The sequence below is a fragment of the Thermobia domestica genome, chromosome 12, assembly GCF_964235325.1.
Source record: "Thermobia domestica chromosome 12, izTheDome1.hap1.1, whole genome shotgun sequence".
Classification (NCBI taxonomy): domain Eukaryota; kingdom Metazoa; phylum Arthropoda; class Insecta; order Zygentoma; family Lepismatidae; genus Thermobia; species Thermobia domestica.
The window spans coordinates 154,241,242-154,258,938 of record NC_137465.1 but is presented as its reverse complement, the minus strand read 5'-3'; the positions used below and the strand labels follow the sequence as shown (position 1 = coordinate 154,258,938).

At 34.3% G+C, this 17,697-nt stretch overlaps 1 protein-coding gene across 2 annotated transcripts in view; it reads left to right on the top strand.

Annotated features, from left to right (window-relative positions):
• LOC145666751 (RRP12-like protein) overlaps window positions 1–17,399 on the top strand; it is a 154,848-nt gene extending 137,449 nt beyond the window's left edge. For both annotated transcript variants that reach the window (XM_081734297.1, XM_081734298.1), the window contains 7 exons: window positions 396–553; window positions 2,262–2,521; window positions 5,257–5,411; window positions 9,133–9,282; window positions 10,753–10,875; window positions 12,870–13,053; window positions 17,026–17,399. In XM_081734297.1, the coding sequence (XP_081590423.1) occupies window positions 396–553; window positions 2,262–2,521; window positions 5,257–5,411; window positions 9,133–9,282; window positions 10,753–10,875; window positions 12,870–13,053; window positions 17,026–17,140 (1,145 nt within the window). In that variant the 3' untranslated portion in view covers window positions 17,141–17,399. The remainder of the gene's footprint in view (window positions 1–395; window positions 554–2,261; window positions 2,522–5,256; window positions 5,412–9,132; window positions 9,283–10,752; window positions 10,876–12,869; window positions 13,054–17,025) is intronic.
• Window positions 17,400–17,697: the final 298 nt, after the last annotated feature.

The following is a 17,697-nucleotide window of genomic DNA, read 5'->3' as shown; positions in this document are numbered from 1 at the left end:
TAGGAAAACCTATGATACACAGTATGCTAAAACCAACTAACAAAGCACGTTCTTACACTGAGTTAAATTCCTTAAACTTCGACATACCTCCCCTGCCCCAATTCTCTCCAATTCACTACTTGTCTGTAACGTATGTATGTTGAAGTTTAGCGTCCCTTTTCAGCACCGATGGTATATGAGGTATGGACCTACAGTTTAAGATGAAATCTGAACTCCCTAATGCATTTAATGCTCTCTCACCGGAAATCGAATTCAGTACTACGTGCACCAAAGGCACATGCTGGGTGGCCATAACTGTAAATTAGTATTTTATTTCCTTCTCTTATAAATTACCTTTTCTAATCTTGAAGTCAATTGGATAGCTTGATTTATTATTTTTCTTTTCAAATTTTCAGAAATATGTCCACAAGACCTTATTAAACTGTTATTAGAAAATGTATGTTTACTAATGGTGACGCCGACGAGAGAAATAGTTAGTACGTCGTTGAGTTTTATTATGATGTTTATTACGAAATTTCCTCTCACGAAAGTTGGACCATTTCTACCCCAGATCGTAAGTACAATATCTATTCATATAGTATCTAAACTAATTAAAAATAAAGTATTCCATGTTTCTGTGAAAAACATGGAGCGTACAAGGTATAAGTCTCGTACTTTACACATGGATGTATTAAATAATTATATCATGTATATTAGGTATCTCAACACTGAAGAACAGGGTTACAATAAGTAGGGTGTTACTGTACCCTCAGCGTTGTTGAATTTCAATTGTATTTCTCATATGTTTTGTTTTCTTTGCTATTATTCATACATAGAGGAACACTTTTAATATTTCAATAGAGAAGACGGCAAAAGATTTACAGGGAAGAAAGTTATTGCTAAAATTTTAATGTGTAAATAGTGTCGGACTATTTAAATGAAAATTAGATAAAGACTTATTAGAAAAGGGAAAATAATGCGTAAGTTTCCGATCTAATCACGTTATCTTTCTGCTACTTTGGTATTCAATAGTGTAACGGGGCTGCATCTAAAACTGATAAATGATCTCCGATTTCGTGCTTTCCATAGATCCTTCGTGATTTGCTTCTTTCAATAGGACCTAGAAAATGAAGTAAAGTACATCATGAATTGAATGTTGAAAAATTCAGTAGCTAGAAAGAAGTAATAAATAAAAAGACAAATAATGAAGTAACAAGTAAGGATACGATCAAAAAATCTAAAAATGGATGTGTGTACCGTTATTCTCAAAGATGGCCAACAACATGAAATCCGGAAACAATGGTATTCCTTCAACCACTTTGCCATTATTGAAAAGATGGTTACAGGATATAAAAGTTCTTGCACTTATTATTTCCGGTATTCATGAAACTGGTCGTGAATGTAGTAGTTTCCTGTTAAAATCTGGCACTGGAAACTATGACTGTACTCCAACATTCAATCAGGCTATTGAATTATGTATCTTTTGGGCTATTGCATGATGAGTATAGATAATAATGTTTCTGCATCAAATCGAGCTGAGCCTTAAAAGTGCGTGTTCTATTTGCAATATAGTCATTGTTAGTGCGTTACTTAGTATACTTGTTCGAGGTGATTATTTTTAACTAGCTAAGTGTAGTGAGAGCCTGTGAAAGTGAAGATTGGCGGGCACAACAGAAAATTAGGACACTGAAGAAGCTGGGCTTAAATTAATTGGTTGGATGGATTGAAGTATAGCGTTCCTTTCAGCGCCTAGTTGCTAGCGCATGGGCGTGAACTTAGCTAGTGTCGCGTGGACTTATAGTTTGAGGTGGAATCCGAGCCACTGTATGCGTTCAGATTTCAAGATCTTCCACCGGGAATCGAGCTTTGGAATCTGTGAACCAAAGGCGCGCACGCTAGCAACTAGATCAATGAGGAAGGCTAATTTGGGCTTCAGGTAAGACCGAAGCACTACTCACGTATTTATCTCCTCACCAGGAATCAAACCCGGGATCACGTCCGTTAGTCGCTTGGCCACGAAAAGATATTTCTAATGAATTATAATTCATGTTTCACGTGTACGTAGGTTTTCTCGGGATTCTCCTGTTTTCTCTCACTTTCTTCATTCTAACATTTCATTCATGCTCATCATCACAGTCTCCTTTGGAGTACAGAGCATAACCATGAGACGTAAAACTGAAAGATTTCATTTTATATTTATGTTTCACTAATGTTATATATCATGTTTCATTTATTTTATATATATATATATATATATATATATATATATATATATATTTCAGGTTCAAAGTATGGTGGATATGAAAGATGATACAAAGCGGCATTCTCGCCTCAAATGTCGAGATATACTAGATCGTCTTGTGCGAAAATTTGGATATGAAGTGGTGGTAAAACTGATTCCAGAATCAGATGAAGTTATGCACAAAAGATTAAAGAACATTCGTAAAATACAGACGAGAAAGAAAAAATTAAAAGAAATGAAAAAAATAGCAGCAAGTGAAGAGGAAGACGAGGAGTTTACAGTAAAAGCGAAACCTAAAACGTAAGTATCTATGTTAATAGCTATATAACTAAGAACCCGTATTTTTAATAATTTACTTTCAGACATTGAAAAAATTAGAAACTCAACCTTCTTCGTAAGCTTTCTTCTCAATACATGAAATTAAATTGAATATATATTAAGGATGAGTGTTTACTGCAAAATATATTTTAACAATTCTTTTGTTAAATTGGATGTCGATAATCTACAAGTTACATATTTTCTCGGCCGCTTGAAGAAAGTCTTATAAATAAACTCAAACTCTTCTGTATCCTGTTACGGATTTGTTAAAATAAAAATCATACTAAATTTGAGTTTTCATCGCTGTGAGTATTGTCAAGACGTAGGTTAAGTCAAAGGTTTTAGTATGGAAAGAATAGATGGGAATTACTTAGGTTAAAACTAAAAACATTAACATAGTTAAAATAGTTTACTGTGTAACTTTTTGAGGCTTCATAGTATACAGTTCTTAAATCCTCGTTGTTATTCTCATGCACATGTGTGTGGAGTCTCATGCACACGCTAAAAACACTTATATAAACACGATGCAAATGGCATACACACATACACTAGGTTAAAAGAACATATTTGTGATATTAATTGGAATGATGTTCCAACATAAGATCTTTCAAAACGCGTAAAAGATAGAAAACACGTCGATATAAAATAGAAGTTATAAAAATCTTCGTTTGTAGATAGCCTTACAAATCCTTTTTCATTTAATCGAAAGAATCAAAATTCAAGTTTTACTTAGAGTGAAGGGAAACAGGTATCACCTTTACCTATGTTTCTCGGAAAAAGTATGAAATTTTGGTTTGCTAAATTTTGTTTTAAAGGAATACAGAAGTTGTTTGTTTATATTGAGCTGAAGTCAATGTACAACTGTACCGCGCATGTGCAACTCATCGCTTTGAGGCTGCCACGAGGCAAGCAACAGTATCTCGTTAGTCACGCAGTGGAGTAATGTGGTCGAGCGTAGTCTGATGCCATCGAACTGATCAAATTATGGGGGGGGGGTTCATTTTGACCCTTTCCAGCTCTTTTGAGTTCATGGCATCACGCATCGTAGAAATGTGCAAAGTACGTAATTTTTGTGTAGGTCGTGCCACTGTAAATTATATTATACGAAAATGTGCGGCACAGAGTCCTGAGCTCATCATATCAATGGGAGCAACTAGAAACCAGCCCCCCGTGAAGAGGACCTTGCCGCTATTGTATGTGGTTCGGCATATAACGACCTCCGAAAATCCTCCTACACAACATGTGATGAGCAGGAAATGCTGCACAACGAAGATGACAATCAACCACCCATTCACAGGGGTTTACCCTTGATGGTCGTTCGCAAGAGTAGTTTGAAATCGTGTCGTGTTGGTAAGCGAAAAAGGAACTGCAGGAGGCTGTATGAACGTCATCTCGCTGGTGGTCGGTGAAAGTTTGTTAATATCCTTGATGAGGCGTGGACTTCACAGACTGTGGTAAAGTTCATGCCACTATATAAGACCTGTTGACACCAAGGACTGAAGCACGTTCTTTTACCAGTGCGTAGAGAGTTTCCTAAAAGGATTCATGATTGTCGCTGGTTTCTTGTATAGGGGCAAACTGCGTCTCCGAAAGTTGGAGCGAAATGTTAAAATCAATGTTGCGTACTACCAGACTCATGTCCTGACTGAAATGTACCAGTATGAAATCCTAGCATTATACGGACAAAATGTGAACCAGATTGAACTGCACCAAGACGAGGCATCCAGCCACGTGGCGAAGATATTGCTGGAATTCTATCGCCATATGGAATAGGAAACTGTAATCTCGGCAGTTCTCTTCTCTGGTACTCCTGTCAAGAATCCAGATGCTAACCCAATGGATTATTGTGCTTTCGGACTCTCCAAACGGCGCCTGTTCCATCGTCGAGTCCATATTGTCTCCAGCATGTGGAAAGCCTGTAAAAGGAAGTTGGATGCAATATTCATAGTCCAACAGCAACACACTCATGCAGTGAAAATTCCAATGTCGGGCAATAGTCAGTAGAGATAGCAGGCAGATCGAACACAACCGTTGATGGATATTGGATACACAACAGTTTTAGGTAAGTGGCACATTCAAGTTCGGCTCAATATGAATGAATCAACCTCTGTATGAACAGAAAATAGAGTGCCATACTATTTTTCAAAAATCAGACTGTTTAGAATCAGAACATTTACCCATTAATAAATATACTGCGTTATTCTGACTTTGAATTAGTTTGAGGTCTGGCTTGTGTTCCTCGTGATCGATATGCTGCCACTGTGAATCTCTTCTACAACAAATAACACTACAAAGCTGACAAGAAACAAAATGAACAAGAAACTTCTTAATCAAACAGACTGATATTCTGCATACTCAAACGGAAGTCTTAAAATAAACTGCAGTTATCTGTAGCAACATAGGATATATTCGGGATGTATTAATGGCTAGAGAGATTTAGAGCATTCACTTGTCATGATCTGTCGTGATGTATGGCAGCAGAAAAAGGCGTTCCATTTACTTTTTTGTGGAATTTGAGCTTCATTTTGTTTTGAATTCGTATTATAAGAAATTTTTGGACTTCTTATTTATTATTAATTATTATTATTATTATTATTATTATTATTATTATTATTATTATTAATAATTATTATTTATTATTTATTATTAAACGCGAAATTTATCATTAATTTCTGCGCTCTGGAATGTGGGTTCACATTTTTTTTTTCTTTCTTCAGAATTGAAGAAATTCTGGCAGAATCGGATGAATCTGATGAAGAGGAAGAACAAACGAAGAAACAAATTCGAAAGAAGAAAAAAGAAACCTGGATTCAAGAAGGAAGTGACAACATAATTGACTTCACAGACCCAACTGCCTCTCAGAAAATAACAGGTAATCTTTGTGTCATGTTCATTGAATATAATTCCTCTTCCATTTATGCTGCATTGTATTTATTATTTAATTTCTGTATGTAGGATCACTGTAGCTAGTAGTGGAAGCCTAAACAGAAATTAATAAACGAACATCATTGAACTTAAATAGTACTAGAGGGTACGATGGCTCAATGGTAAAGCGCTTACTTCTGGTGCGTAAGGTCACTGGTTCGATCCCCCAGCTAAGTAAATTTGTGGTGAACAAGATCATGATACTGTTTCCTCCCACATTCTTATTCCACCGATGCTTCCATCATCTTTCACTTGCCTTAATCATCTGTCTCCTGAGCCTAAAGTGCATAACTATGGGGCGTTAAACTGAAAGATTTTATTCCATTCTCATTTTTTAAATAGTACTAGCGTTCTCTAAAGTTGTAACTTGCAGTAACTAAATGTGGGGGAGTCGGTTTCCGTAGTGTAGTGGTTAGAATGTTGGACTTGTGTCCGCATTGTCCCGGATTCGATTCCCTACCGGCTACTTCAATTTTGGGCGTCCCCACCCAACATCGTGAGCCACATGCATAAAAGACGTGACGACCACTCGATCCAGAAAGCTCCCAATACGCCTGTTAGGAGCAGAGCGACGCAACACATTCACCATGCGTTCGTTCTTAAGTTGGATGTAGTTCCACCAGTTGCTAAGAAATAACGTTGGAGCGGGCTCAAGTCCACGAAGGACTGTTACGGCAGTGGTTGGTTAGCTAAATGTGCGTGTGGATTAAAATATATTACATTCTGTGAAAGAATGTACACTCATGTCCAAAATGATTATCGCATATCTATAACAGTCTTGTGTGAATATAATTAGATAATGATATCGCAGGGTACTTATAATACTGTTACTATTTGTATAATCAGGAAATGTATATTTGTAGTAAATTTCATAGAAAAAAAAATTATAAATACGAAAATTAGAATAAGTACAGCAAAATATTGCTAAATAGACAAGAATTTTTTTTCGTTATATTGTTCTTATTTACAGCTCTTTTGACATGAAATTTACCACATACGTGTCTCCGCTGATTATACACATAGTAAGAGTGTTAAAAGTACCGTGTGATATCATTATCCAATTATATTCGCACAACAAGCCTGTTGTAGATATGCGACAATCATTTTGGACATGAGTGTACTTCTAAAAGCTGTGTAATCTTATTCTGTCTGCAAGATATCACACATCTATATCTCTTCTAATCTGTATTATATCATATGTAGTATCGGATATGAATGAAGGATATTACAACAGTAGGTTAGCGATTGCAAGACTGTTCGATTTCTTCTCAAGAAATGGGGCCTATTACCATTTCATTACATTATCATTCATTTCATAATTTTATGTCTTTTAGTGTAAAAGACAGAAACATTGGACGTAAAACCCGAATAGACCCTCCCAGCTCGTCTAGTGGCTAACGCGCATGATTTTGGTTCCGGTGAGAGCATTAAATTGGAAAGCATTGCAGTGGTTCCGATTTCACCTTAAACTGTAAGTCCACGTATCATATAGCCTCGTGCTGAAAAGAAGCGCTAGATTCCAACCCAACTAACCGAACCTATGATAATAAAAGAAATCTTTAGTTCAACGTTCTACGTTTATGCCCTTTAGGCTAAAGAAAGCGGATGATTAACAAAAGTGAATGATTGTAAAAATATTTTTGTGCTCTTCCACCGGGAATCGAACTCGAGACTACATACACTAAAGAGACACGCGCTAGCCACTAAACCAGCGGGGAGGGATGCTGCTGCTGCTGATTATTATTATTATTATTATTATTATTATTATTATTATTATTATTATTATTATTATTTCATCATACCGCTTTGCTGGGATAAGCTAAAAGAATTTCTACAAGGTTATTAGCGGTTAACAAACAGACAAAAATCTAAAGATCAAACATATACTAATTGATAGGATGTAACGTTACTAAACAGTGAGTGAAAGGTGGACACCTAATCTTAGACAGCGTCAAGCAATTTGGTACTTGTATACGAATGTATACAAAAATATGATTTTATTTTAATTAGATGTATGTGTTCAGCAATTTGCAGTCAAAAACGCTGAAAGAACTTCTTTTATATTTTTAGTGACTTGATAGTAGGGCATTATCTTTCACGTATATAAAATTGAGTAAGCATTTTACATTGACTAACTTTTCAATACCTAATGTATTCCTGAACGTTAAAAGAATTAAGATCTTACATATGTCGACTTCGGTAATGAAGTTGAATGTTCGACATAAGTGCCATTGAAATCTTCGTTTGCAAGTTCGTGATCTAAAATCGTCTTTTATTTAAGTGATAGTTCTTATCATATTGATAACCTTTGAAATACAAATCTGTATTAGCAACATAAAGTATATCAAGAAAATTATTTTAGGAACTAACCCATTCCAGTTTTGTATAATTTATTCTAATCAATAGTTACATATTGAACTAGTCATTTTTTTAAGATTCCTTGTAAAAGACAAGTTTTCATTGCTTTTGGAGTTCCAAGTCTACTATAAAAACAAATATTAAAAAAAATTAAAAGTATAAGATATATTATTTTATACTTCCAAACTATGTTGTTCATGAATCCTAATAGAACAGGTATGTGGAATGTCGTTCTGTTCGTCGACAAATACCAGAACAAAAATTGATGATATATAGTAACAAATATCAAAAAAACTTTTATTTTGTGTTGAATCAGTGTCTCAAGAATAGATTTTATCCTTCTCTTAATTCTTTGTTCAAACCGGAAGTGTGGAGACACGGTAGTTGAGTGGTAGAGCGCTTTCCTCTGGCGCGTGGAGTCCCGGGTTCGGTCTCCGGCCAAGTAAGTTTGTGGTGGACAACATCGTGTTCGTGGGTTTTTTCAGGGTATTCCCGTTTTCTCCCACATTCTCATTTCACCAATTATTCCATTATCATTCACTTGCCTTAATCATCCGTCTGTCTTGGCCAAAGGACATAATTGTGGGAAGTTAAACTGAAATATTTCATTTTTTTTCAAACCGAAAGTGCTAGAATTCAGTCATTTCCGGTTTTTATCGTTGATCACCATTCAATAAAATGGTAGTACATATCGAAAAGCAGTTTCTGAAATAGATTCAGTGACCCTAGAATGAGTTTCGTGTCCACTCTTATCTCTCTCTACTAAAATCGGAAATAATAACGTACTTAAGTTGCGACAAACAGTTTTTTAGAGTCGATTCAACGTCTGAAGGAAAGAAATTATCTTTACCGGCATATCTCTAGTAAAATAGGAAATGGTAGAAAGGTACTACTAATTCCGGTTAAAATTTTGATCTCCATCGAACGAAAACAATAAAAGCTAGTGAGTAATGGCTTTTCGATATAAATTCAGCGTCCGGGCAACAAATTCCACCTTTAGTCTTTTATCCCTCTGTTGGAACCAGAAGTCATAGTTTCAGTATTGGTCTTTCATAGTTTGGAAGTCTGCTGTAGTTTCACACTGTGAAACGAAACTCACTTGTTTCTTTGGTATCGGAATAATTTTATTTGAATGTAGAACACAATGCTAATTAAAGTATTTGCGATATCATTTTTGAAGGTTTGAGTCGTAAGATTGAGAATATTAATTACAGGTCATGATTTTTTAAAACAGCATAAAAGCTAACATAATTTACGTTAATTCAGTGAATATAATATAGCTAATTTTATTCGTTGCATTTATATTTCAGGAACAAAACCGATATCTGCAGTTCCCACTGTAAGACCAAAGAAAGAGAAGGATCATGGGTTCAAAGTAGCGTCTGACGGTCGTTTGATTATTACAGAAGATGAAGAGGATATCAGGCAAAGAAATTGTCATTCTGCAGGATCAGCAAGTGGTAAGAATTAAACTCAGATAGTTAATACGAAGTTTAATGGACAGTATTTCATAAAATATAATATCATGTCCAGGGTAACTTTAAGTCCTACCCATGTTAATAGTTTACACGCTCGTCTTTGATGTGCATTCTTGTAGATTGGGTTCTCAATTTGTGAGCATGTCATCGTATCACATAAACTTACATGTTCCCGTATACTTCAAAGCGTAAAATGTACACAGTTGGACCCGGGAATCAAACCTGGTGCCCGGACTCACTGAAACCAGAATATTGCAGACCACATCATTATAGAGCCGCTGCAATATTTTACAGTTGAGGGCAGACACTTTAGATCATGCACATCTTAGTGCATCCGCCACACACAAATACGGCCTGTGGTTTCAAACAATGTGAACGATGATTCACCCGACTATGCCACAGTTGTAAACTTGTTAACTAACTGTTTCTCTTACAGTGCGAAGCCTGGAACAACTGATCCATTTGCCCAACCATGACACAGCTATACTGTACTAGTGTCGTCAAACTAGCTGTCCATTTCATTTAAAAATCTGAAAATGATCCTTCTGATGTATATATTATTCGAAAATCATTACATTTGTTTTTTTTTTTTCCCCTTTCTCTTCTGTCTATCCATCGTTATTCTGTTATATATATATATATAACTCCTTTCCATTTTCGTGTCAACTTTTACTTTCTGTATTCTCCCATGTTGTCTCATATCTCGTCTCTTTTTAGTATTTGTATATTATGTTCTTTCGAACGTCACATAACTCTCACGTTATTCAGTTTGCTGCTTTGTGGTTTCCTTTCTTTTTCCAATGTATTGTACATCAGTTTACATCCTCTGTACATACTACTCCTTTCTTATTTTTTAATTTCTTCTTATTCTCTTGTTAATTAGCCACCGTAAGGTAACTAAACGCTACAAATATTACATGTTTTATTGTTTGTTTAAAGAAGTTTTTTAGTGTCAGCAGCGAGACTATGTGAGACATGGACATACAGGTGAAATCCGTAATGCGTTCAAATTCTTATTTTTATTTGTCTCTCACCGGGAATCAGACCCGGAACCACGTGCACCAAAGGTGCACGCACTAGCCTTTAGAATGTTTTGTTGTATCTATAAAACTTGATTCAGTGTAATGTATACAGAAAGTGGAAGCAAGATAATATATATCGGAAAATTGAATTTTGGGGATAATGCATCTTATTCAAATATATAATCCTGTTTAGTTAATATTTACATGGAAAGTAATATTATCAGTGGGGCTATCTTAATATCACATTATTTTAAGTTGCTCTAGTGTTGAATCAAATCAGTGTATGTTTGTGAAAATTTGTAGCATATCTCTGATGCCTCTGAATCAATTTTGATTCAGCTTACACGGAAATTGATCATAATCCAGAAAAGATTTTACTATAAAACATCCTATCGAGATTGACATCTTTATTTATTCTATTTTTGAACAGATGATGAAGATGAGGGTGACGACTACGAGGATAATAAATCGATTCGGGCTTTGCTTGGAAAGCGGAAACGAGGAATAAGCATCAGCACAGATACATACAGTGAGCCTCCAATGAAATACCAAGGTAAAGTTTAAAATTTAAATAAAAAAAAATGCATTTATAACTAACCAAAGTTGTTTTATGTTGTTGGAAGGTCTGCAACAGTTGATAATTGAGAAGTGTTATTTAATGTTAATGATGATTTATTTAAATGATGAGATCGGTTTGTTTTCCACAAGAACATTATCTTCATCTATAACGGGAGAAGTATTGCGGGATTAAAAAGTCAGGAGAAATTAACGCTTAATTTTTCCATGGTTTTGAGGAATTACCTGACGCGCTATCAGCCCTGGTAACGGAAAGGTTGATTTTTTCACTTTCTCTGGGTTATAGAATTTTTTTTTTTCCAGAGTATACAGATTTTGATATTTAAGTTCCCCGTCTTGCTGTTAGCACTTACGCAACGTAACTAGAATCATTTTTGAGAAATTACTGGAAATTACGGCTTATTAACCGTTATCGCATGTTGATCAGTTTGTCTTAATTTCATCAGTTGTCTGAGAGAGAAAAACTATTTTTACTCACGCATGGAGAACTTATTTATATACTGTGCTTACATTAATTTATAACGGTTTCTTTATTAAAAAAAAAAAAAAAAAAAAAAAAAAACTAGAGGTGTAATTGATGTAACAATTTAAAGGCATTCAAATTATAATACACGACGTTATGCCGGAAAGAACCGGAATTACAGAAACTCGTTGTCGATATAATAATGTTTTAAATAGTTCTGAGTGACGAAAGTTTTCTTTATAATAACTATAACTAGCGTTTCTCAGCTCAAGCGCAAATAGAAAGATGCTTTTCTTGTCTGTCATCGACATTTTAGACAGAAAAGAAATAAATTAACTGTTAAATAAAGTCACTTCTTAAGTGTGCAAATATCAGAAGGCAAGTGGGAATACAGATCAGATTTCAGCTTTAAAATTCAATAAATAAGAAATTCAATAAATTAAATTAAAATTCAATAAATAAGAATAAAATTCAATAAATAAATAATTCAATATTGTATTTGTGTTTTATTTAGTTCTAACTAACGTTGCAAAGGCATTCTGATTGACTTTATCATCAGAATTTTACGAAAATGATGATAAAGGGAGGTAAATGACTTTAACACATTAGTTCGAATAAAATAAAACATGGATGAAATATCAAATGTTTTATTTATTTAATCACAAATATCTCCGTGAAAATTATGCGCAATATACAAGCTTTGAAGTTTTTTTAAAAGAGCAATACAGATTTGCATTCTTGTGTACAATATAGTCATCGCCTTAATTTTGGTCTACAAGGCAGCGGATAAAGTTAGTAATAGCATCTTAATTTTAATCCAATTAATTATATTGTATAGTTATTTAAGGATGTGATTTGAAGCATGTTTAGGTAATTTGTTAGTAAAAAATAATAAATAAATAACTTCATTTGTATTTCCCATGTTGGGAAATTCAAATTTGAAATTAAGAACTGTTAGAAAATATGGGTATGTAGCTATTGCGCAATAGGAATTTCGACTGAGTGGTAAGTTGAAAAAGCATATAATATAAAAGCAGTTTATAATCACAATAGTAACTGTACAAGTGTTTTCCAGTGGTAAATACAAGCCTACAATACTAGTTCATTGTATATGCCATTAGAAAAGAAAATCTAGTGCAAAGTATTTCTAGTAGGACGTTAAAAAGAAAAAAGTTATTTGAGCACAAGAGACTTGCATTAAGAAGAGTTTAAATCTCATTATTTTTCAACTGGACACACGAAAAGAGTGCCAAATGAAATTCTAATAATAATAATAATAATAATAATAATAATAATAATAATAATAATAATAATAAACTGCCATGTGAGTTTCCCCGAGTTACTGACGAAGGAACAGAAATTACTGAAACAGTTCAGTACAATTAAAGTGCATTTGGAGACACAGTTATTGTAATATCTTCGTATATGATGTTAGTATTCTGAAAGGAAATAAATTATCAATGTGAAAGTAGGTGTATTCTGAAAGTGTTCTGTTTATTTGTTTGTAGCTGGAGGGTCAGGTATACATAGGCCGATTGTGAGCAAGGAAAACAAGAAGCCTGGCAAAGCGAAGGAACTAAAAATGTATGGAGCAGAATTCAAAGCGAAGAAGGCTGGAGGGGATATTAAGAAGAAAGGAAAGCCAGATCCATATGCCTATGTGCCACTTAGTCGGAAAGTCCTTAATAGGAGGTACGTTAATAAAAATGTCTTGCATTGGTAGTTAATTGTAAATTAACGAGTTTTTAATTCATAAGTTGATTATATATATATATACACACTAGCCTTTGGCCAGCTGGGAGCTTCGCCCCTGGATCCTCGCGTTTACTTGGCCTACGGTCTCGCACCTCGTAAACCCACGATTCTACCGAATTTCGTATTTTAACTACCTAAAAGATAAAATTTTGTATCCCAAGAAAACGCCTATTTAAATAACATGAGATCCCCCTTTAGACCCCTTAAAAATATTCACTTTTGGCAATTTTTCTGTAGGTTAACCCCGAAAGGCTACAAGCGTGCCAAATTTAATCATTTTAGCCCTGCAGGAAGTGCCCAATAATATTGGGGTATAGAAGGTGTCCCATATAAATAACATGGCAAAGATTTTTCAATTCCCCATAATACCATTATAAAGTTCGAAATTTTTATTTTTGGTAATTTACTTAGATAACGCTAACGAAAATGTACAAGCACACCGAATTTCAAATTTTTATTCCAATTCCAAGTACCTAAAACATCTGATTATAGCCCAAAAAAGGCACATTTAAGTAACATTGGAATTTTTTTTTATCCCCCCCCTTTAGATCCCCTAAAAATTAAAAATATTCACTTTTGGTAATTTTCGTGTGGATTAGTTCCGAAAAGCTACAATGATGCCCGTTATTTTAGGTCAATGAGTTCACATAGTTTATATATATATATAAAATATGCAGTGATTCTGTGCTGGTTGGAACGAATGTATTTCGAAGAAGGCTTGAACAGTTCTGCCCGATTATTAAATCTCTTTAAGTTCACAGCCACTTTTTTTTGAAAACATAGAAAGTAAACCAAATAGAATTTACAAAACGCTATTACGTGAACTAATAATTGTCTACAAAACAATTCGTATAAGCTAGAGTGCCTAACAGTTGTGACGTCATAAACTACGCACCCAAATTTCTAGTCTATAAGAAAAGGTCTTGAAACGATTTTAACAGGAATTTGTAGATACTACCTGATTTATTTTCTACATTTTAAAGATTTTTCACTCTCTTAAAAGTCATTGAGTAAAATTCAAGGAAGTGGGTGGGGGAAGCGAGTTTAGCGAAGAGCCTTAATATGTTTATTTAAAAAGTAATCCAAAGATGAGACGAGACATATACCACTCGATAGATCTCATTAAACTGAACACAATGATACAAATTCTGATGCTCAATTTTTAGAGAGTGAAGCGAATTTTTCTGTATTCTGTAAACGTAACTATTGATGTTGTGCGATAACCACGCCTTCTGGGAAGATTTAAACTAATGCTGATGTATAACCTCAAGCTTTTCACTATGATATGGGCTGTGGAATAGAACCCAATATGATGATTAATTCTTAAATTTTAATTTTAGTTTAACTATGATATTGCCTGAAGATGACACATGCTACATAAAGTCACACTGAACAAAATAATGCGTAGTCTTCGAGAAAATCGATATTTTATGGCGCTAAAATGTACGAGGAATGATGACAAAAAGTTAAAAAACATAGAATTTCTATGTTTTTCACTGTAGCTTAACGAAAATTTACTTGTAGATTAATAGTATGTCTGTCTTGGTACAGGTTTGAAGACTTGGGAGTTTAATCATGATGACTCGTCTGGAAAATTGGTCAAGAGTAGAAGTGAGGGCAGTGGTGCGGTTCCTGTGGGCCAAAAATACTACATCTGCTGATATTCCTAGACAGATTGTAAAGGTGTATGGGGAAAGCTAAATTTCGAAGTAACATGTAGGGAAGTGGTGTTGTGCCTTCAAAGAAAGACGGACCAATATTGTTAATGACAACCCTGGACACAGCGATAGACCCAGTACTACTGACCTTACGCTTGGAATGACTAGAGCATCCCTTCTACAACCCTGACCTAGCCCCAGTGACTTTCACCTTTTCCCTGTTCTAAGACAAAAAGTGGCTGGCAACCATTATCTGGCATGTGATTACCGGTATGTCAAAACCGCTGCCTCATGATGGGTATGAGAACTTGACGCTGATTTCTATGCAAATGGTATAGAAAACTTTATCTGTCGTTGTGATAAGCAGTTGAGGAAAAACTGGTGAGGACTGTTGTTGAGTGCCCTATATCATCATGTGTGTTGATCTTCTATCTATATCTCACACATAAGCCATGATAAGCTTTGTAAACTTTTTTGATCATCCCTCGTATATCGTTCGTTGCAAATGATAATGAGTAGTCTTTTATTCTGCTGGAACACATACTCCTAACAGTGATGCACATACTACTTCTAAATTGCTTAACAGAAGAAAAGAGCATTAATCACTGAAGTTGCTTTCCTCACAATCTCTTTGCTGCCTCCCTCAGCCCACTTCAATTTTAAATGTGTACAAAATCACGCCAGAAAAACTGAAAATAGACAATACAAAACTCAAAGTGAGAACTGAGCTACGTCGTGACATTCACATACGTCAAACCGCTTGAGTGGCTAAAGAAGGTAAAGCATTAAACCCTTTCATTTTAAACGCTTCATCATATAAGAAAAAAATGTAGAAAAGAAAATAAACATTAAAAATAGAGAAAATAACTGAATGCTTCACAGCTAAAGTGTTCTGTTGGAATGCTGGATGACGGGAAAAGTATTCCCGGGTTTGCAAGTGTAGGGACTTTCAGTGGAAGAAGATAAGACTAATGAGATAGGTTGATCAATAAGAATATATGAGGGACAAGGAACAAGTAGTAAAAAGGGATATTTATGTATATGATCATGTAAAAGTGTAGGAACGGAATAAAAAGTAAAAATATCATTCATAGCGAGCATAATAACGGATAATACAAAATAAAACAAATGTTAAAAGATAGTAAAGATAAAAATAACCTGGTAAAGACAGTAAAGAGGACCACACCTAGATATTTGAGTTTCGTCTGGTAGATGAAAGTCTCTGTAGGATGCTTGTTGCCATGTAACGGCCTGATATGTAAATTTAGCTTTTATAGAATTATATACCTTTGTTTCAATAGTAGAAAATGAGATATGGATACCCAGCGTTAACGCATTCACTCCATTAACGAACTCGGCCGAGATAATTGCTCTAGCTATCTACTGCAAAAAACAGAATTTGAAAATTCGCGTGCGTTCAAAAGTTATTGTGTGGAATAAGTGATGTTCTAACATTACAATCTTAAGGCTCACTAGTATGATGCTAATAACGTATAGAAAGTGGAGTGTGCTGAGTTGGAATAGTTATTGACTGCAAAGACCAAGGTGTGATTTGCTGTACGATAGTAGTATAACGGGTTTTCCATCTCTTTCTGAGGAATGTGAAAAAGACAGTTTTTTTTTTTTCTTTCTTTTGTCGTGAATTTTCGAATATCAAGTTACATCTATGTAATTCGTATAATAGGTTCAACCTGGCCTACAATATAACGCCTCGGTTGTGATTTCGTAGTGGTTTGATTCTACTTTTATAATAGATTCGAGCCTTCATAATCTCGTTGTTGCGTAAAGACTTAAAAGAAAAAATAGTCTATAATTGTGTCACTAAAAGAGTTTCAGATCTAACGTATTTGAGATGTGATATAAAACACAATTCAAAATCCTTTTAACGTTGAGATCGCTCAGCCCTAACTACTGTTGCTTATGATCTGTGTGCTTTTGTAACGGCTTTTTAAACATAATTTAAATATTGAGAATTCATTGTTTTAAACTTAAAAATAGATGCAGCAATTATTTTTCTAGGGAATTACTGCATATCTTTTGAAGTTACACCTCGTTTAATTTTAAAATGCGTATTTTTTTCAGATCTATAGCTACCCAAAGTATCTTTCATGGTCACGAATCTTACGTTTGGTGTGATTATTATTTTTTATGATTTATAGGTGACCTAATTATTAGTTTAGAATAAATATTGCTATTGAGAGTGATTTATATTAAGAACCAAATTATGATCTTGCTTTTTGTTCGTTTGCAGGAAAAAGGCCAAATACGCTGGTCAGTTTAGAAGTTTAGTCAAAGCGGCCAAACACGGAGCAAGTCGAGGTACAAAAGCAAAGGTCAAAAATTTGAAAAAATCAAGAAATAAATAAAATTTAATTGTTACAAGAAAGAGTTTGTATTTAAAAAATTAAGTTATTGTTGGTTCCTTGCAGATTGCGTGTGTTGTACATTTTGTAATAAAGATGTACAGTGTGATATTACACAGTTGTTTTATTTCTTCTTATTTTTTCTTGTATTTATTAAATATCAAGATTAGCCGTGAAACATTAGTAAGGCAGTTATTTTTCAATGTATGTATGAGGGGAATATTTCCTTCGGTTTACGCTGTTTTTTCCTGAAAGAAAACTTCGTTCCGTTCGTAATTTTTTTTTTTTTTTTTTTTAAAAAGTTCCTGTATTATGGGAACATCGAGCAAAATTCAACACTAGTGCATCTAACACTAAAAATGAATAGAAACTTATACGTAATATCCCAGTGGCACTTGTGCATGTAATGTTCAAGTTATTCCCTGATGCCTGTTCAACGTTTGTATTTGTTAATTGAAATATATATATTTCATTATACATTTCAATGAATGTTACTTTTTTTTTCTACACTTAATAAATAAAATTTCAACATGTCTTATTACACTTAAAAGAAGAAAAAC